Source organism: Agelaius phoeniceus, chromosome 18 (genome assembly GCF_051311805.1).
Source record: "Agelaius phoeniceus isolate bAgePho1 chromosome 18, bAgePho1.hap1, whole genome shotgun sequence".
NCBI classification, from domain to species: domain Eukaryota; kingdom Metazoa; phylum Chordata; class Aves; order Passeriformes; family Icteridae; genus Agelaius; species Agelaius phoeniceus.
Genome location: NC_135282.1, coordinates 3,468,775 through 3,488,896, shown reverse-complemented (window position 1 = coordinate 3,488,896; position 20,122 = coordinate 3,468,775). Strand labels below are relative to the sequence as shown.

The 20,122-nt window shown below is 54.0% G+C and overlaps 2 protein-coding genes across 2 annotated transcripts; one reads left to right on the top strand and one right to left on the bottom strand.

Moving 5' to 3' along the window:
* Positions 1 to 1,002: 1,002 nt before the first annotated feature.
* On the top strand, positions 1,003 to 4,914 carry MYL2 (myosin light chain 2). The gene is given in 8 exon segments (XM_054645885.2): positions 1,003 to 1,054; positions 1,057 to 1,115; positions 1,986 to 2,075; positions 2,710 to 2,785; positions 3,671 to 3,775; positions 4,452 to 4,527; positions 4,613 to 4,661; positions 4,768 to 4,914. Coding segments are annotated over 8 exon segments (606 nt in total). The 3' UTR covers positions 4,867 to 4,914.
* A 677-nt stretch (positions 4,915 to 5,591) lies between these two features.
* On the bottom strand, positions 5,592 to 12,707 carry CCDC63 (coiled-coil domain containing 63). Its single transcript, XM_054646015.2, has 11 exons — positions 12,702 to 12,707; positions 11,929 to 12,083; positions 11,298 to 11,487; positions 10,069 to 10,188; positions 9,408 to 9,589; positions 8,756 to 8,937; positions 7,856 to 8,064; positions 7,431 to 7,505; positions 6,824 to 6,995; positions 5,976 to 6,170; positions 5,592 to 5,758 (listed from the first exon to the last, which is right to left on the bottom strand). Exons 1-11 carry the CDS (start codon positions 12,705 to 12,707, stop codon positions 5,592 to 5,594), a joined length of 1,653 nt encoding a protein of 550 aa, XP_054501990.1.
* Between the last annotated feature and the right edge of the window lie 7,415 nt (positions 12,708 to 20,122).

The following is a 20,122-nucleotide window of genomic DNA, read 5'->3' as shown; positions in this document are numbered from 1 at the left end:
CAATGCCTTTTGTTCCCGGCCCTCCCTGCTCGCCCACCGCGCTCCTGGGCGTGCGGAGGGGACAAAGGCGGGCAGCGAGGCCAGCAGCCCGCACGGCCACCGGGTCATGGCCATGAGCTTGGGGCGCTGCCGGGCATCCTTGGGGCTGGCAGCACCATTCCCACCCCAGCGCGAATCCTCCCCCAGCCTCATCCCGGGCAAGGCGGGAGGGAGCGGGCATGAAATGAACGGGCTGAAGACAAAAGGGAACCGCCCGGTCCCGGCAGCCACAAGTCCTGCTAGCAGACATATCAGAGGTTTTGTGGGATTGATGCCCGTGGGTTCCTCGGCTCTTTCTGCCGAGCCAGAGCCCGGGCAGTGCGAGCGTCATCCCTGCAGGATGTGTCCCCGGGACAGAGCCCGGAATCGGGAGGGTTAAATCTGCGTGTCCCACGGGACCGGGGCGAGCAAATGCTCGGCTTAAGTGGGTGACAGGTGCTTCGGTGGGGGTGACACATGAGAGAGGAGCTCTTGGTGCCCGCCCGGCTCTGCATCCGCCTCTGGGATGGGGCGGCAGCTCCGGGGATGTCCCCGCTCGGCCACGGGCCGGGTGACCGGGGAGCCGCTGCTGCTCCGGGAGCATCCCAAGGGAGGCGATCCACGGGCTGGGAGCCGGAGCCGAGCACGATGGGGCTCCCAAAACCGCCTGGAAGCACCGAGGAGAAACATCCGTGTCCCAAAGCTTGGGGGATTCTAGCAGGGGGTCCCCTGGGGCCAACCCCTCCCAGCGGAGGGGACAAGCCCGGCGCCAGCCCGAGTGACAAAGGCAGGTGGGATTGTCCCCAAGCATCCCCGGTGTGGGAGCTGGGGGCCACCGGAGCTTGGTTAACCTTGAAACCCTGCCGGGCTCACATGTCACGTCAGCCGGTGACAACAACAAGATTAGAGAGAGAGAGGGACAGAGAAAGGCAGAGACAACAGGGTTGGGGGCGGCCAAATTACCTATTACAGCCAAAAGTGGGCATGGGGCTATTTTTAACCCCGAGGGGGGTGTATTTATTGTTCCAGCCGGGGGGAGGGAGGGAGTGCCTCTGGGACACCCCTCACGGTGACATCGGCAGCTGAGCAGAGCCATGGTGAGTACTGAGAGAGCAAGAGAGAAAATTAATTTGATTTTTCACCGGAGTAGCTTTAATGGGCAGGGGGCAAAGGAGGCAACAAGGAGTTGAGGGCCAAGGGTCTTGTCTGCCTTGGAAAGAGGGAGAGAAAACTGGGGAGCATCTGGGTGGATCAGCAGAATCTCACAGGGAACAGAGAGGTGTCCCCCATGCTAGCAGAGCTTTCAAAGGAGGGCAGATGGCTTTAGGCTCCAAATGCCATTTTTCTCTTTTCCCTTCCTTGGTGCAGTGAGAGGAAGGGCTGTTCTGTGCCCCCAAAATCCTCCTCCTGACAGACCCCCATGAGGGGAAACAGCTGCAGGAGCAGGCACTGGAATGAGGGATAATGGGCTGGGTGGGACAGTGAGGGGCTCTTCAGTCCTCTTTAGAACACACATTGACCCATTTCTGACTGTTCCAAGCCTCAGTGCAGGAGGAGGCAGATTTTTAATTAAGCCATATTTTAATATCTGCACAGCAGGGTAAAGAAGCACCAACCAACCACAGCCCTTATGTGCAACCTCAGCAGTGCTCCCAAAACCAGGGTTCCAAAGGGGATATCTCACCCCAGAGCTGACCCTCTTACCTGCCTGTGGGAGAAGTGATTTCCCTCCTCATCTTTCCTTGGATCTATTTGGCTAAATTCGCCAGGAGCTGAAATTTAAGCAGGAATCTTAATGCCCCTCAGTATCCCAGAGCTGCAGGGAGAAACCACCAAGTCCCCAGGAAAGAGAACCCCAGCCCAGAGCTCCCACCAGGGAGTCATGAGTAAGAACAGGGCACTTCCACGCTTTAATCTCACCCCATAAAAAGCCAGTGAGCTCATGGTGCATACCTGGACTCCTGCAGGCACCCAAGAAAGCCAAGAAGAGGATTGAGGGTGCCAATTCCAATGTCTTCTCCATGTTCGAGCAGGCCCAGATCCAGGAATTCAAAGAGGTAGGTGGGTTTGGTGGGAAGGGCTGGGGGTCCTGGGTGTGATGTGACCTTCAGCTCTTTCCTTGGTGCTCTCAAGTGACAGCTGGCTCACACCAGGAGGCAGCAGGCCTGGTTTTGGGTCGTTTTATTTTAAAAGTGAGAATAGCAACTCAGCGACACCGTTAAATCTGGCAAAGCCTCCAAGCTCTCAGGAGGCAGATTGCCTCAGAGGATTCCCTCAGCACATCCAAGGGAGCTGGGGCACATCTCCCAGCTCCTGCCACCTGCCTGGCCAGGAGCTCTCAACCCCTGCATGGCAGGCACGTGGTCCTGTGCAGATCCCAGTTCCAGGGATAACTGGCCCCAGTGGGAGGAGCTGGTGGCCCAGGCTGGCCTCTCTGCCTGGTGTCCTACTGGAGTGAGAGGGATTTGGCCAAGGAAAGGGTTTGTACAACTCTGGGGTTTGGGTTGCCATGACCCCAAGGTGCTGTGAGGGATTAGGGTGAGTGAGACCCCCCAGAGCCCATCCTGTGAGGATTCAAAATGCCCTTATCCCATCCAAGCTGAAAGGAGAAGGAGAAAGGTGCTGAAGCCTTTGCAAAGGCTGACAATTGTCCCTTTCCCTGTGCTCCCTGCCCTGCTCCTGTGCTTCCAGGCCTTCACCATCATGGATCAGAACCGGGACGGCTTCATCGACAAGGCAGATCTGAGAGACACCTTTGCTGCCCTTGGTGAGCCCAGCTTTGGCAGCTCCCCTCCCCTCCCCAGCTTTGCCAACACCAGACCTGTGAACTGAGAAACAAGGCAGGGTGGGGCATTTAACCAAGCCCCTGTCATTCACCTGATCTCCCGTTTTGCCAAAATCCTCCTGATCCCAACCCAAGGCTGCCAGCCGGGGAGATCCCTCGTGGGTGACCTGGAGCAGCTCCCACAGCAGCGCTGGTTCATCCCCTTGGCACTGGAGCCACTCCTGGATTACACAGCCCAGCACTCCCTGCCTTTCCCAGTTCATCCCCTTGGCACTGGAGCCACTCCTGGATTACACAGCCCAGCACTCCCTGCCTTTCCCATGCTTAGGAGCACCTGGCTGTGCCCATCCCACGGCATCCCAGGGCATGTGGGCATTAAGGGGATTTAGGGGATTTGTGGGAGGCTGTGACTCTGCAGGCTTGGCTCTGCCATCAGAGGTCAGCATGAATCAGCAATGGAGCTCCAAGGACAACCCAGCCTCGGGAGAAAGGATCGTAGGTGTTCAATCCTGTTTGCTTTTGGTGCTGGGGGACAGGGAGAACCCCAGTGCTGCTGGTCTTGGCCCACATATTCCAGGGAGGGCTAAAAGAGGCTGATCCATGGGGCAGTGAGGCAAGGAAGCAGCACAGCTCAGTGCTTTCATCCTTTTCTGTGACCCTGGAGCCTGAGAAGCCAGAGCTGGAGATAATTCTCTCACCTCACTGCTGCTACCTCCATTCCTTGTCAGAGGTGGCTCCCCAGGAATGTGCTATTTCCCTTCAGTGGGGGAAAATCCCCCACGAAAGGGTTCTGTGGTGTGTATTTTTAGCCCCCAACACGCAGAGCAGGACTCGGATCCATGACTGACCCATAGCTGCTCTCCCCAGGGCGCCTGAATGTGAAGAACGAGGAGATCGATGAGATGATAAAGGAGGCACCGGGCCCGATCAACTTCACCGTGTTCCTCACCATGTTTGGGGAGAAGCTCAAGGGTGAGAGGGCACCTGGGCAGCTGGGAGTGCTCACTGGCCCCAAAACTCCTGCTGATTTGCAATACCAATACCTGATTTGCACCCCTAGGTCCAGAGATCCAGATCTTATCCCACGACTCCCCAAACTGTTGGGGGGTGTGAGATGGTCTCTGTGCCTCAGTTTCCCCAGGCATTTACAAAACCCAAATGGCTGTGCTGGTGCTGCTGCTGCTGCTGCTGTCCCATAGGAAGAGGGGACAGCTCCTGGAGCGCCTCTGAGCCTGCTGACACCAGCAGTGCCAACAGTGGCCCCCCTGCCTACAGGCAGACTCTGACCCATCACCCCATCTGGCTGCACCCTGAGTCACATATTTAACCCAAGGAATGCAGATCTCCAAGAGGCTGCAGGGCCCCAAGGGCTGTGCCTGGAGCTCTATAAATACCCCCAAGATTAGATAAATGCCGGATGCCAGAGCGGTGGTGACAGCGCCTGCTCTGTGCTCACACCACCACCCTATGGCTGCTCCTCTACGTGCCACCAGCTTCACTCAGGTCTCCAGCTGCAGGGCCAGCATTCCTGCAGGGGCCCCACTTTCCAGTCTGCCCCCCATTTTTCCCCCGAGGCTGGGAGAAGCCGGAGGTTGCCGTTGGTTTCCTCCTTTACCATCTCCAACGGCCGTGGCTTTGTCACCTGCAGGTGCCGACCCGGAGGAGACAATCCTGAATGCATTCAAGGTGTTTGATCCAGAGGGGAAAGGCCTGAAATCTGCCTAGTGAGTGCAGGGGTACCTGGGGCAGGCAGTGATGGGGTGTCCCCATAAGGACCTGCCCAGTGCTCACCACACTCTCTTTTTGCAGCATCAAAGAAATGCTGATGACGCAGGGGGAGAGGTTTTCCCAGGAAGAGGTATGATCTCCTCCCCACCTTCTGCCAGCCTCCCTCTATCCCAACAGACCCCATCCCTCCTCCCAGCCCTCCCATGCCACCTTTTGTCACGGCTCTTCCCTGGCAGATCGATCAGATGTTCGCTGCCTTCCCTCCGGACATGTCTGGCAACCTGGACTACAAGAACCTGGTCCATGTCATCACTCATGGTGAAGAGAAGGACTAGCCCAGGCTCAGGGCTGGGGCTGGCACTGCAAGATCACCTCTCCCTAGGTCACACGGGGGTTCCCTTTCCTCTTCCCCTGGAGAGGCATGTGCCTGGGAATTTGGCACGGGAATGGCATTCACATTAAAAGGCCTTTTGGCAAGAGGAAACCCAGCTGCTGGTGTGAGCAGTGCTTGGGCTTGTGCGGTGTGGGAGCCCTCAGACCCTTCCAGACCCTGCTGGCCTCAGCACCCCCGACCTACTGCACGTCACCCTCATGTGTCCTCGAGTCCCTCTGCCTCCCACTCCCACTCCCAGCCCCAAACCAGCCTGTTCCACACTGGGCTGTGCCCATCCCGCCTGGTCCCAGGGCCAGCACTGAGCTCAGCTTTCCTTTAGGCAGCAGAGAGTTGTCAGATTCTGCCAGTTTAGCAGGGAACACCCCACGAGCACACTCATTCCCTGCACCCCACCTGCCAGGCCCTGCCCTCGGGCACGGTGCAGGATTGGCACCGTGGTCCCCATCTCTGGCTGTGGGGAGTGCCTTGGGTTGTGTGACAGGGATGTCACCCTCTGCTAGAGCAGCTGATCCCGCCCTGGCTGCAGGTGCTGTCAGCAGTGGGTGAAGCCACGCCAAAACATCACCTGGTGAGGTTCTGAAGCCTGTGAAAGGTGTTGGGCCCCTTCCAGAGAAGGAAGATGGAATGATGTGCAGGATGCAGAAGCTCAAGAATGAAACAGCTTCTTTAATTCCCTGGTGGGCTCTTGGACTCTGATGGGCTCCTGGAGCCTGATGCACTGTGTGATGTGAATCTCCTCCTCCTCTTGCCCGTGCTGGGGGGCCTGCTCACCTCCTCCTGCTGCGTCTGGATAACGAGCTCACGCAGCTCAGCCCGGCCCAGCGGCTCTTCCACTGCCCAAGAGAACAGCCATCCCATAATACACCCTTTCACAGGCCTCACACCCCTCATACACCCTTTTGCAGGCCTCACACCCCCCGGTGGGGCAGGACAGGCTGGAAGGGATGCTCTGGGGAGGACATGTGGCAGCAGGGCTGGGCCAGGCAGCCACGGGGGATTGGGAGCGGCTGCTGCCCAGCCATGGCCCCTCTCTCCCCACTCCCTGCTCACCAGTTTTGGGGTCAGTGGTCTCCTCCAGGTCTGGGGGGGGCGGGCAGAGCTTGGCCCTGTCCGTGGTCCAGAGGAGGTTGGAGGCTGCCCGGAGGGGGCTGACGAAGGCCTGGGCGCGCTGGGTGCGGTCGAGGGAGGTGTAGCGCAGCAGGGACTCCCTCAGCAGGAACTCCTTGACCTTGTTCTCCACGGGACCTGGGGGGAAGGAGCCACAGTGTCCCTCCCACAGGGTCCCTGCAGCAGGACCCTGCCCAAAGCCAGCCCTGGCTGCCTGCAGAGCAGGGGATCCACTGGCTTCCCTCAGGGCAGCCTGACTCCCTGGCTGGGTCATGGAATCATAAAATCACAGAGTCGTCAATGTTGGAACAGACCTCCAAAATCATCAAGTCCAATACTGAATATTCCCTGCCTGTTAAAGCATACCACCAAGTGACACATCCCCTCTATTTTTGGAGCACTTTAAGGGTGGTGACTCTACCACTTCCCTGGGAAGTCTGTTCCAATGCTTGACCACTATTTCAGTGAAGAAATTTTTCCTAATATCCAACCTGAACCTTCCCCCTAGTGCAATTCCCCTTGTCCTCTTGCTGGCTAGCTGGGAGGAGAGGCCGACCCCCATTGCACTTCATCACCCAGAGCCACAGTGAGGCTTTGGGGATCCACTGGGATTTTAAAAATCCAAATTAGCTCCTAAATTTGCTGGGAATTTGGCATTGCAAATTCACTATAGGGCACGCATGACTGATGGGACAGGGGAAAACAAAATCTCAATTTAAACACAGTGTGAGCGGGTGGTGCACAGGACTCCCCAGGGTGGTGGCACAGGAAGATGGGCAGCCCTGACCTACCAAAAACTGGCACCAGGCTGTCCCCAAGGGGCTTCACGATCTTCGTAGTGTCACACTCCATTGCCTTCAAGAGGGTCTCAATGCGAGACTGGATCTGTCCCAGGAGTTGGCTGCTCTCCTTGTATTTGTTCTCATACTTGTTGGCTTCCTCGGTGGTCTCTGCTATTTTTGCCTACCAGCAAAGGTCTTTGTGTCACAAAGGTGTCCCACCAACCCCTCGCTGTTCCCACCACCCCAGTGCTGCCCAGTTCCAGTCTGGAGAGAGAATCACAGGATGCCAGGATGGGTCAGGTTGGAAGGGACCACAATGGGTGGTCTGGTCCAACCTCTCCTCAGGCAGGGTCATCCCAGAGCACAGGACACAGGATTGTGTCCAGAGGGTTCTTGAAGGGTTCCAGAGGTATCTCCAGCTGCCCATGCCGGCCCAGGGCTGGCAGGAGCCCCACAGCCACCCTCTCACCCTGCAAAACCTTTGCAGGACCCTTTTCTCCCCACACCTCTCCAGCCACTGGCCAGAGCAGCATTTACAGGACCAGACTCCTTGAGACAAGTGCTGGGACACACAGGGATGTGCTGCTCTTCCAGAAGGAACCCATGGACACCATACCTCCAGCTCCTGCAGGACCTGAGTCTGGGTTGTCTCTGCCTGCTCCCTCTCCGTTGTGATGGCCTCCATATCATCCTGTGGGATGGGAACACCAGCACATGGGGTGAGCACCGATGGAACCCCACCTGACCCGCCAGACAGAGGCTGGGGACAGCCCAGGGAGCAGGGACACCTCCAGGGAAATGCAGAAATCTCGGGAAATGCTCCCAGCTCCCCGGGACCCTGCAGTGTTTTTGCTGGGTACACGGTGGCAGCATTGAGACACGTTTAGCTCCAAGAAAACAGCGGAGTTTTGGCTTTGGCTGCTCCTTTGCATCCCCCTCATCCTCCCTGTGTGGCTGGATGCAGGCAGTGATGAAGGACACTCGGGAGAGGACAAACCCACCCTGCCCCAAAATCACTGCCTGGAAAAGGCAGGAACAGACCTGGATCGCCTGGATCCTCTGCCTGAGACCCTCATTCCTGACGTTCAGCCTAATGGCGTAGTTAAAGAGGATGAAGAATCTCCTGTCCTTTTCAAGGAACTCCTCCAAGAAATCATCGATGTCTCCGTCCGACAGCTCCAGCAGGCGCTTGTAGGCCACCTCATAGCTCTCCTTTTGGCTCCTTTTGGCCCTCTCAGCTGCCTCAAAGGCTGAGAAAGAGACAGAGAGCCGTGGTTGCCCTTTGCAGAGCCTTCCCTGCAGTGCTGTGGGGTTTGGTGCAGGGCTGGGGCAGGAGGGAGCAGTGCTGGAGGGGCAGAGGGAGCCTCTTCCACCAGGAAACTAAGCAGGGATGTCATTGGAATGGAGAAAACACCATGGATTCCCTCCCAGGAGGACAGAATTATTAGATTAGGTTAGATTAGATTAGATTAGATTAGATTAGATTTTAGGAAGAAATTCCTCCCTGTGAGGGTGGTGAGGCCCTGGCATAGGGTGGCCAGAGAAGCTGTGGCTGCTCCATCCCTGGAAGCATCCAAAGCCAGGCTGGATGGGGCTGGGAGCACCCTGGGATAGTGAAAGGTGTCCCTGCCCATGGAGGGGGTGGAACTGGATGAGTTTTAAGACTCCTTTCCAACCCAACCTGTTCTGTGGTAAAAGGAGCCATGGTTGCACACAGGAGCAGCTCCCTGTCCCGAGGGCACCCCAAGACACTCGGTCTCACTCAATTATCACTGTTCAGCCTTTTTGTTTGTAGGGTGAAGGTTGGGTGGGGAGGTTGTGGGCAGGGCAGGCTTTCTGCCTTTGGGGTGCAGTTCTATAAACCACCACGAGCAGCCCAGCCCCATCAACTCCGCAGATTTCGGGTTTGTGGTCCCAGTGCCACAAATCCTCCTCTGTTACCTTCTCTCTCTTTGGCCTGTTCCTTCAATACAGAGAGGTCTGCACATTTGCTGAGGAAGAAGTTCTTCAGCCTGGTCTCCTGGTGGAGGGCACACTTCCTCTCCAGCAGCCTGATGTTGTACTGGATGGTTTCCCTGTAGCGCACGTCCCGGATGTCCGAGATCCGCCCCAGATCCTCCATCCTGCACACGGACAGCAGCTCTCACACCTTGTGTGTGCACAAGGCTCTGTGCTCCTGGCCACTCCCAGGAGGGCCAGGCCTGCCAAAGCCCCTGTGGTGCTGTGCCCGTTCCCAGATCTCATCTGGATGGAGTGGAGTCAGTCCAGAGGGAATTCACAGCCACTAACACAGATTTTGGTGAGGTTTTGTACTTGGGCATAGTACCCAGCTCAGGTGGGACTCGGAAAAAACTGGCTTCTCCGTGGCGCTGTCCATCCCATCCAAAGAAACATCTGGGACAGATGGAATTAAACACCCTGGAGGTACCAGTCTCCCCATACTGACCAGGCACCCAACCCTTAGCACCCAGACCCAGATGGGAGTGGTGAATCCTCCCTCTGAAGCCTCAGCTGGTCTCTGTGTTTGAACACTCATCACTGGCACCACCCAGCAGCCCCAGGTTGTGCCCAGAGGGCTGACAATGCCCCATACCACTGCTCATAGTCCTCTGTGGCTTGCTCGATAGCAGCCTCCAGCAGTTTGTTCTGCTGAGCCAGGCTTCTTTCCAGCTTCCAGTAGCAGTTGTCATAAATGGCTTTCTGGATCTGCAGGCTGGCAGTCTCCTCTCTGAGCTTGTTGTTCCTGGTCATGATGGTGTTGTAACGCACAGTGACCTGGGGAGAGCAAAGCAAAAGCTCTGGAACTGGTGGGGAACTGGGGAGGTTCAGGTCGCTGCTTAAAGACCTCGACCAGGGCAGGGTCAAACACAGCCCAAGAGATTTGAAGCTGGCCCTGCACTGTCCTCCTCCCCAAGAGAGGAAAGGCAACAGAAGACCAGGTTGATCACAACAGAGACCTGGAGCTGGCTTTGTCCAAGACAAGGTGGCTCCAGGCAGCCCAGTTTGATCACAAAGCAGGTGCAGACCTTCAGGCCTCTTGGCACAGCCCAAGTGCTGCATTTGGGTCACCAAGCCTGAAGGAGCCTTTGAGATATTCTGGGAATGATCAGGCCAGGGGAACAAGCCAGGTGCTCCATGCAGCTTGTGTCAACCAAACACATTTGCACCACTGAGCTTTGTCCTGACCACAAAGGTCCCAGGCCCCTGTGTGACCCCACACACGTTCTCCAAAAGTCTCCAAAACGTTTCCTTACATGACTCAGACGCATCTCCAGTAACTCAATCTTCTTCTGCAGGTGTTTGTGGCTCTTTGCTTCCAACTCCCTCCAGTTTGTGTCTCTTTGATTCACTATCTTTTTTTCCAGCTCTACAACCTGCACACACACACAGGGAAAAAAAAAACCAGGAAGTATAATCTCCACCCCTACATTCTGGACTTTTGTCAGGACACAGAGCCAAAGAAAATCCCCTCTGTTGATCTGAACTACAGCAACCCTGTCATTAATGAGCTCTCAGTTATAGGAGCAGCTTTAATCCCAAAGGATCCCACCCTGCACATGCAGAAACATGAACTGTAACTGGGAATGGGGGTTTTTTGTGTCATGAAAGAAGTGCAGCTGTTTCTGGAGGGAGATCCAGCAGGTGCTGAACATGGCACAGCAGCACTTTGCAGAGTGGAAGAGGCAATGAGGATGGGGCTGTGGTAGAGGTATTGTGCTGGCCAGGCAGGGATCTGTGCAGTCCTCCCTGGGAATGAGTGGAGGAAAACTTCTGCCAGAAGTGGGGAGATTCCAGAGGAAATAAATGCATGGAAGAGTGAAGCAGCTGGAGAATGGTGAGGCAGGGGGCAGGTGGGGGAGGGATGACTCAGGCAGGTCAGAGTTATCATCATCCCTGACAGAAAGCTAACCCTGCTGGGAAAGCTCTGCAGCACCTCCAGCAATGGCAAACTACCCCAGCATGTTCCCTGGAGTCCAGCTTGGGCAGCTGGCTCTGAGAACAATGCTGAAGGGAACTGTCACTTCCACAGCCCACGTTTCCCTTGGCTTCCCACCTCACTCCTGCCCAAATCCAACCAGATCCTCAGGAGAAGGGATGGGGCATCCCTCAGGTGATGCTGTTCCTGTATTTGCCACACCTCAGACAGCACTGTTCCTGTTTTACCTCTTTTTTAGGAGAATAAAAAGAAGTGAAGGGAGAAGGAGAGGGATGTTTGTGCCCCCAGGCTGGTGTGTGCCACCACACAGGGACTGGTGCAGGGACCAGTGGGACAAGGTTGAGAGTCCAACCTCACTTTTCCAGTCAGTGCTGCTGACTTGAACGGGAGCCTGGTTCTATTTGTCACTGTCATGTGTCACTTGCCAGGAGGAATATTCCAAGGGCTGAATTAAATGCGTTCTACACTGAGGAGTTTCAGGCACAGGTCTCACTCTGTGACTCTGCCCTGCTGTGCTCAGGCAGGGAACAGTCCAGATGCTCTCACCTGCTTGGCCAGGTCAGCTAACTGGGCTTTTCTTTCTTTGATCAGGGCATCATTCTGCATCCTGGTCTGCAAGAGGCTTCGGACCTTCATGCGATTTCTGCTTTCCACCAGGACACTGCTCGGTGAATAGATCTGGCTCAGCGTTAATGTCACATGTCTGTGCTCTTGCTTCAGATCAGCTATTGCTTTTCTGCAAAAATGGAACAACAAATGACATTTAGCACATCCCATCTGCCAGGGCAGCTCCTTGCCCCTCCCCATCTCTGCTCTGTGGTCCCCAGATCTATTTATCAAAAAGGGATAGCAATCCCTTGATTGCTATCAAAAAAGAGGGAGCAATATTTTGTATGGGCAGATGAGATAGGACAAGAGGGAATGGATTTAAGCTAAAAGAAGAGAGATTGAGATCAGATGTTAGGAAGAAATTCTTTGCTCAGAGAGTGGTGAGGCCCTGGCACAGGGTGCCCAGAGAAGCTGTCCCATCCCTGGAGGTGTCCAAGGCCAGGCTGGACAGGCCTTGGAGCAACATGGGATAGTGCAAGGTGTCCCTGCCTGTGGGAGTCCATAAATCTGTGACTTTGGCGTGGAGGAACTTCCCAAGCTCCAGGCAGCCAAGCAGAGCTGTACTCACTCCTGAGCCTGCATTTGCCGCCAGATATCGGCATCGAAGAATTTCCTCTTGTGGGCCTCATGATGGAAATTAGTCTGCAGGTGCCTGATCTCCACTTTAGCCCTTATTTCCTTCTCCTTTTCGGGGAGATCCAGGTCTGCTGAGGCTTCTCTCCTCTGCCACAGACAAAGGAGGGTTTGGTCAGTCGAGCAAACGCAGCTGGCAGTGGCAGCAGCTGAGCAGCAGCAGCTCCAGCTCTTCCCTGGCACCTGAGATCTCCATCACCACCCAAAACACACAGTGCTGGCTGAGCTGGAGCCAGCACCTCCATTCCAGGACAGGGAGAGACCTCCACCAGTGAAGAGGACAGGTGATGGCAGGTTGTCACCTCTTTTATCACCCAGCACAACAGCGAGGACCACGTGAGTGAGAACCAGCGCCACTGGTGCTGGGGACATGGATGAGCCCAGGAGTGGAGCAGGAGTGGAGCAGGAGTGCTCCTGTCCCCGACCATCAGAAGGTGACTTCAAGCTGAGAAACTGCCCAGCAAGCAGGCACTGAAGGCAGTTAGACCCACCACTACCTGTGTCCTCAGCTGACTCAAATTCCCCAACTCTGCCTCTTCCAACACCCAAATCTCCTCATTCCTGGCACAGGAGAAGCAGCCCCAGTGCTCCCCAGCACCTTGCTGGCAGGAGCAAACCTGCTGGATGTTTATTCCATGGCTAAGATCCCCACAGCAGATCCTCCATAGTCCCTGTGAAGCTCAGCTTTAGTTTGTCCTTCTATTTTACCTTCATTTTCCCCGTCTAACTCTGCTGGTTGCTCTGTAGATGCCTTGGGAAGGGAACAAGTGAAACTCTGCAGGCACAAGATTGCTTTCCAAGGAAAGAAATGAAACAGGAGTAATGGGGTGGCTGTGTCCTCCTGCCCATCCCTCAGCACCCGCTCGCGTGTTTGGCACATGAGGAAACCATCACAGATGGCTGCAAGAGGAATAAAAGGAGAGCATTTCTGGTGATGTCATCGTGAAATTATCGAGTTTTATAAGTAGGGGAAGAACAGATGGTTTGAGCTATTCCATCCCATTCAGTACCTGGGTTTCCATAGAAATTCCAGCGAGGCCAGTCCCCCCCACCCTGTGCCTGCAGAACACCTGGATTCAGCACCCCTGTCCCAGGAGGGCACCAGAGTGGACCCTGCAGCCCTTACCCCCAGAGCTGGTCCCCAGCAACCACACTGCAGTCCCTTGGGTGTCCCTGTGTCCCCTGACACTGCTCAGCCCCACACAGGGCACCTTCCTCTCCAGCCAGGAGACAGAACCACAGTGGCAGTCAGGTTTTCCCAAAGATCCACCCCTATTTCCAGCAAGAAGCTCAGGAGAGGGAAGAACCTAGAAGAGAACTGGTCCCAGTCCTGCCCTGCACTGGCCCAGGTTCCATGGTTGCCACGGCAGCATCACCACAATGGAGTGAGGATGGTGCCCCGTGATGGACCAAGCAAGGAGTTGCTGGGACCCCACATTACATGGACCAAAGGGGTTTCTGTGCCCCAAAACCAGCCCTGAAGCTCCAACATCTCCCTGGCTGTGTGTCCACAGCGAGGAGAAACCCTCATTTGGAATTGAGCCATAACCTGGCATTCAAAGCCTCTTGCTCCAACAGGGGTAGCCAGGGGTTCACCATCCCCAGCAGTGCTTCAGGATTAGGGCTGCTGCTCGGTCCACATCCAGACTTTTTGCCTTCCAGCCTGGTTTTTATCTGGTTTTTTTCATAAAGAAGCCATCACCACCTCACTGCCACCACTGCTGGCATCCAGAGCAGCAATGTCTGGAGCTGCCAAACTGGGGAAGGACCCTGGGGACAGGGACCTGTTAGGTGGCTGGTTAGGGGACAGATTGAGGCTTCATGCCCACTTCTCTCCTTCCCATGCAGGGAAGCACTCAGGAGCTGTAGACTGAGTCATAAGGAGCCATGATAATCCTTCCCCTGTAAGCTGGAGCGCGTGGCCAGCTCCTTCCCAGGCACTGCACAAATGCTGAGATCCCTGGAGGGCAGCAGCACAGGGGCTGTGTTTTGTAGCCCTGGAGATGCTTACTCAGCTGTGGGCTGAAGGGGAGAGGAGCAGAGCTGAAGGTGAGCAAAGGGCAGCCTGTCCCAGTTTGCAGGGCTGCAGCGAGTTCAAAGCCACGAGCGAAATCCCCGAGCAGAGCATCGGCGCCTCCCCGTTATCCCAGAGACTTTGATGAGCTAACAGCCCAGCCACCAAGTTCCAGCCTAATTCCCAGCCAGACAGGCTCTGAGGAGGCATTTAATTGGAAATCATATTCATGGCAGAAAGCAGAATGTGGTGTTTGATAAGAAAAATCACAACTGAGGGCAGAGCCCTGCTGGGAAGGCACCGGAGCCTGAGGATCCCACCAGGGCTGGGGGAAGCTCCCAGAGCTTTTTGTGCTGTTCCTGCATGAGCAACAGCTCCGTGGGATAATGACAGAACCTCTCCAGGGTGAGCTTGTCACTCAGTCCCAGTGGCTCTGGCTGAGCTATAGGGCACACCCCTTCTTTTCACCCTCAGCAGAAACAGGGCCAAACCCCCAGTTCACAATAGAAGTGGAGGTGCAGGGGTGAACATTTATTTTTACAGAAACAATGCCACTCAAAATCTTGTTTTTTTCCTTGGCTTGGACTAGTCCAGCCTCAAAATACAGCCCATATTGTCTGTCCTTTTTGTGTTCTTCTCCATGGACCAATTCTCAATTGTTTAGCAATGAACAAGTCAGTAAATTAAACTATTCAGGAGGGCTCTGATTTGGTAGAGTCTGTGTCTGTCTCCCTCATTGCAGAAACACTGATTTGACTAAAGAGGACTTTTTTTCACCCAAACAATGCCTGACTGTCACACTTGCTCTCAGTGAGGGTGACTTCATTGTCTGGATGGACCCTTCAGCAGAAGAGTATTTGGAGCAGGATGAGATTGTCCATAACATTTGAATCCTAAAAGTCTCCAGCTTCTGGGAGAAACAGAAGAAAAGTGACTTTTTATGCAATTTTCAACTTAACCAATCTTGCCTGATTTAACAAGTACATTTAGCACTGATTGACATGCAGAAATTATTCCTTCAGCAGCAGATCTGGGGGCTAATTAAAACTCATTGTACTATATTAAGGGATGAATTCTGATCTGTGCAAGCAGTGTAAACTTTCCCTGATTCCAGCAATGATTTTCCTGTTTCACTGGGTCCAGTTCACAGGGGCTGCAGGGGATGATCAGAGCTGGGCTGGCTCTGAGCTGAGCTCCCACCTGGGAGCATCCAATCGACGTCAAACCAAATCTCTGGGGTAAGCTGGAGAATTGGGCCCATATTTTCATGCAAATGCAATACATTCATGTTACTTAATGCCTATTTATAATAAATCCAGAACTTAATTCTACTTAACCCGTCTTTAGTGTTTGACACATGAAATCGGTGAGTCAGAGGGCTATATATGGAACTGTCAAAATTTTCTTTTTTCCCCTCCTCTAAAAGCCTGGATTAAATCATAATCAAACTCCCATCAGCTCCAGCAGCAGTGCTGGGATAAGCAGGAAGATGCTGACAACTGCTAAGGCAGCTGGTGGTGGGGAAAGATCTTCTCAGGCAACAAATTGATGGCTGAAACCTCAGAGAAAAGGTTCTGAATTCAGACATATGCTACGTCCATTTGCTGAAATTGTAGAACCAGAATGGCTTTGGTTGGAAGGAATCTTAAAGCTCATCCAGTTCCACCTCCTGCCATGTGCAGGGATAACTTCCATTATCCCAGGCTGCTCCAAGCCCCATCCAAGCCAGCCTTGGACACTTCCAGGGATCCAGGGGCAGCCACAGCTTCTCTGGGCAACCTGTGGCAATGCTTCAACACCCTCTGAGTAAGGAATTGCTTCTTAGCATCTAATCTAATCTAATCTCTTTTAGTTTAATATTATTCCCCCTTGTCCTATCACCATCTCCCCATGTAAATGTTGTCCTGTGGTCCTGGAGGTATCCCTTGGCCTCCTGGTGTCACCTGACCAAGACCTGGCTTGTGAACGTGTCCCATGAGCACATTTTCTAGCCAGGTTTTTGTTTCTTTCCTCTGATGAATGTTATCTTCACATGTGCATGAATCAGCTTTCAACAGGCAAGACCAGTTTTGGTCCAAAACCATCACAAACACATTAAGACTTGTAGACCTGCAGCATTTTGCAACTGGCTTGAGTTTCGCTCCGTGTTCCTTAAAGGTTTAATTTCAGATATGCAACATCTACTCCTCAGATGCTGAGCTGTTCTCTCCCTGCACAATATCAGTTCTTCCAGCCTGTCCTTCCTGGGTGGGGTAGAGACATCTCTGTACAGGGAAATGACTTAAAGGTTTTCAGGGTAATTGGTAGAGGCAAGGGGAGAGGAGGCTGTTGGCTGCCTCCTCGCTTACAGCTGTAATTTCTCCACACTCCAAGAGGAAATTGTCATCGTAATTTCCTGCAGATGGTTTTCTCCTGAATTGCTGACACCAAGTGAAATGTGATTTCCAGCAGTGAACTGTCTCCTCCGTGGCTTTGCTGGGTGTTATTTCAAGCCTTGCTTTAGGAGCAAGTTCCTCAAGCTTTGACTTTAGGAAAGTGAAACTCTCCCACAGCAGGCTCCACCACTCCAGCAGAGCCAAATAACGTGGATTTCACCTTCCTGTGCTAACTCCCAGGCACCTTTGGCTGCAGCAGCTACACTGAATTACTGCTCAAAGGCTGCTTCCACGGGGGTGGAATGCAGGAGGGAAATAGTCAAGGATGTGCTGAAAGCACAGAAAGAAGAAACCTCCAAAAATTTCACTGGCCTGAGGTCAAACCCAGCACGTAACAAGCACACGGACACTGCAGGATGATTTTAGCTGAAGCACAGAACAGGGGACTCAAGGACAGAGCCATCTCAGTGCCACTGTCACATGAGGCCATGTGTGACCTGGAGCAGGGTTCTGTGTGCCCGTGTGGGGTGCTGAGCCCTGGCACAGCACAGGCTGCCCAGAGAAGCTGTGGCTGCCCCATCCCTGCAAGTGTCCCGGGCTGGACAGAGTTTGGAGCAACCTGGGACAGTGGGAGGTGTCCCTGCCCATGGCAGGGGGTGGAACAGGAGGAGCTTTAAGGTCCCTTCCAATCCAAATCATTCTGGGATTCTATGATTCTATTACTTTTTTTTTTTTGGCTGAATTAGGCAAAACTGCACAAATTTACTCTCAGTGGTGCTGCTGATCCCTCAGCAGCTCTGGAGACATCACACCCAAGCAGGAGGCAGGGGTTTGCTCCAGGCTGGAATATGCAATGCACCAGCTCTCAAAGCCTGGCAGAGCATTTGGCCAGGGCTGAGCTGAGCTAATAAATCCCCACTGTGACCTCCCACACCCCATTCTTCCCCAGGGAAGTCTGTGGGCAACAAATCCAGACTTTGTGCTGGAAACCCTCCATGCCAGACTGGGCTGGGGAGCACTGGGAGGGTGGTCTGTGGCTGAGGAAGCAGCACAGAGAGAGCTGGGAAGGAAATTCCCTTTTCCATGGACTCCAGCGGCTCCATGTCATCTCTGGGCAGAGCTGGGCAGCACAGGAGAGCACAGCAGGTACAGCCTGGGTTAGAAGAGCTATTTCCAATTAATCATTCCTGATTACGGTCCTGTGCAAGGCTCCTGGTCAGGACTAAAAATACCTTATTAGTTGAACACACTCTGCAAGTGGCTTAAGGCAACTGAGGATTTGCCTCTATAAGATCACTCAGGGAAACTGTTCTGAATTAACATTTAAAGGCAATTAATTAAATTGCTGTATGGGTGTTCTGCACCATCTGCATCCCATTCTTTTCTTTTCCAAACCAAATGAAGGCCACTTGATCTCTGGGTTAATCACAGGAGCAAAGAATCCTGGGGAGCCCACAAACCCCATGAAAAGAAGCACAGCTGAAATAAATCTTCCTGGATGAATTGCAGCCCAGGCCCAGCCTGCTGTGGGCATGCTGACACGGACAGTTCCAGAGCTTCCTGTCTCCTCAGTTTTGGCTTTCTGGGAGAAGTTTGGGCGCTCTTGCTCCCTTCCAACAGCAATCACAGCGCCGGGAAGAAGCTGAGTGCACTGGCTGCTCTGCTGCAGCTCAGTGACGCTCATGCCTGATTAAGTAGGTGACGACACCAGGCAGTAAAAGCTCGGCCAAGCACAGGCAGAGCACCCAGAGTGGATCCGAGCGGCCCTGCCCAGGATTAGCTGGAGCAGAAAGCCGGGCCCAGCCAGCAGATCCATGGGATGAGGCAGAGCACAAAGCTCCCTGGAGAGGAGTCAGCCCAGCAGAAGCACTCGGAGGCTTTTTGTCTGATTTAGGACATGTCTCCTCGTAATTAGCCCGGCTTGGCCCCGCTGTTTTCTGCAGCAGGGTTTCAGACCTGCTCACGCCAGGAATAGCCGCTTTCCCAGGCTGCTGCCGGCACCACAGCCCTGCTCTGGAGCAGGAACAGATTGTTCTGAACAGTCTGGTCCATTTGCCATTCCTCCAAGCTGGCTGGGTTTGCTGTTTATTGCCACTCACTCAGCAAATGATCTTTTGCAAGATCCCAGCTATCAGTGCCTCCCCTCCCGTCTGCTCACGGCTCTTGAGGTTAGTTCAAGGCTTTACAAGAGACATCAGCTGATTTTTGTAATAGTTGTTACTCAAGAGTTCATTTAAATTAAAGCTTCAGCAAAGAAAATCCCAAGGGCTTGGGCTGCATGCTTCTCTTCGTGTAAATTTGAAGCAGCTTCCAAGGAAATGCAGAGGTGACATGAAGCAAAGCTGGGTTATAATGAATCCTCCTGGGTGTTTCCCCACATTTCTGGGACTAGTTCAAAAGGGAGCTGCACAGCTTGGAAATGGGCTGGAAAAGGGAGCCTGTTTCTAACCCTGCTGCTGAAGGAGATTTGGATGTGCAAAAGGGAAGTCATTCCCAGCAGCCAGGAGCATCCTGTCCCACCAGCCACCAGTGGTCCCTGTTTCTCCCCCTGTGCCTTCCCAGGCAGGTGGGGGCAGGCTGGGAAAGGCCAGGAGTGCTGGGCTGGCCGGGGCAGGGGATTCAGGGATGCAGCCATCGCCTGCTCAGAGGGAGGAGAGGAGCAGGAGGCAGCAGAGCTGCGCCAGTTGCTTGGCAACTCCCTTGCAAATCTCCATCCTGTCAGAAAACATTTTTTTTCCAGCGATTTGGATGGGTTTTCACAGGCACAAGATCAGGTTTGGATGATCAGGTGGTTTTAAGAAACCTGAGGAGGAGCCAGGCATCCACTTTGACCAGAAGCTGGACTAGGCTGGTCCCTGCTCAGTCCTTGTGTCTCTCCATCATTGCAGGAGCAAGGCTGTGGTGGCATCATCCCCCTGACATCCCATGTCTCAGCTGGCCTTCAGCCCATACCTGGCTTCCTTGAGCCCCCAAACTCAGTGGCCAAACCTGACCTAGAAATCCATCTACCCCTTCTGGGTGGTTACTGTGTTCTGCACTTTTTGTGCAGAGAGGAAGGAGAAGGAAGCTGAGCCAGGTTGTTCCTAACTTTTGATGGAGAGCAAGCAAAGCAGAACACTGAGGACCCTGCTGAGTTTGGTAGTGGAATTTAAAAAAAAAAAGAAAAAAAATGCAAAACAGCCCCAAATCCCTGCCAAGAAGGCTGGATCCTGGCACAGACACCATCTCTGTGCATCTCTACTTTGCTCTACTCCCACTTGCATTTCCCATGGGACATGCTCCTGGCTTTGTCACCTTGGAGCTGAAGAGCCAGTGAGGTGGCAGCATGTCCTGCAGGATCCCAGTGTCACCATCAACATCACCATCAACCAAGAGAGGAAGCACGAGCCACCCAAAACTCCCATTCAGCCCCTCTGCACTCCAGCATGAGCCCATTTGAGTGGGAGCTGATTCTTCTGCTCAGAGCTGATGAAGGGGGAATTTCCTCCGGGGAAATGAAATGGTCTCAGCCTGAAAAGGATTTTCTCTTCTGGATTTTTTGGTTGGGAACAGCGGCTGGAATTTTCCTCTCGGCTATGCTGACACAACCCCTTCTCCTCCAGTGTGGGAGGGGAATTTGGCCTGCTGATATTCTGTGCCAAGTTTAGCTCGGGATAATGATACACTATTCGGGTTTCTATAGATCCTCAGGTCACTTTGAAAACATGAATTAATCCTGACAACGCAGCTGTGAGGAAACG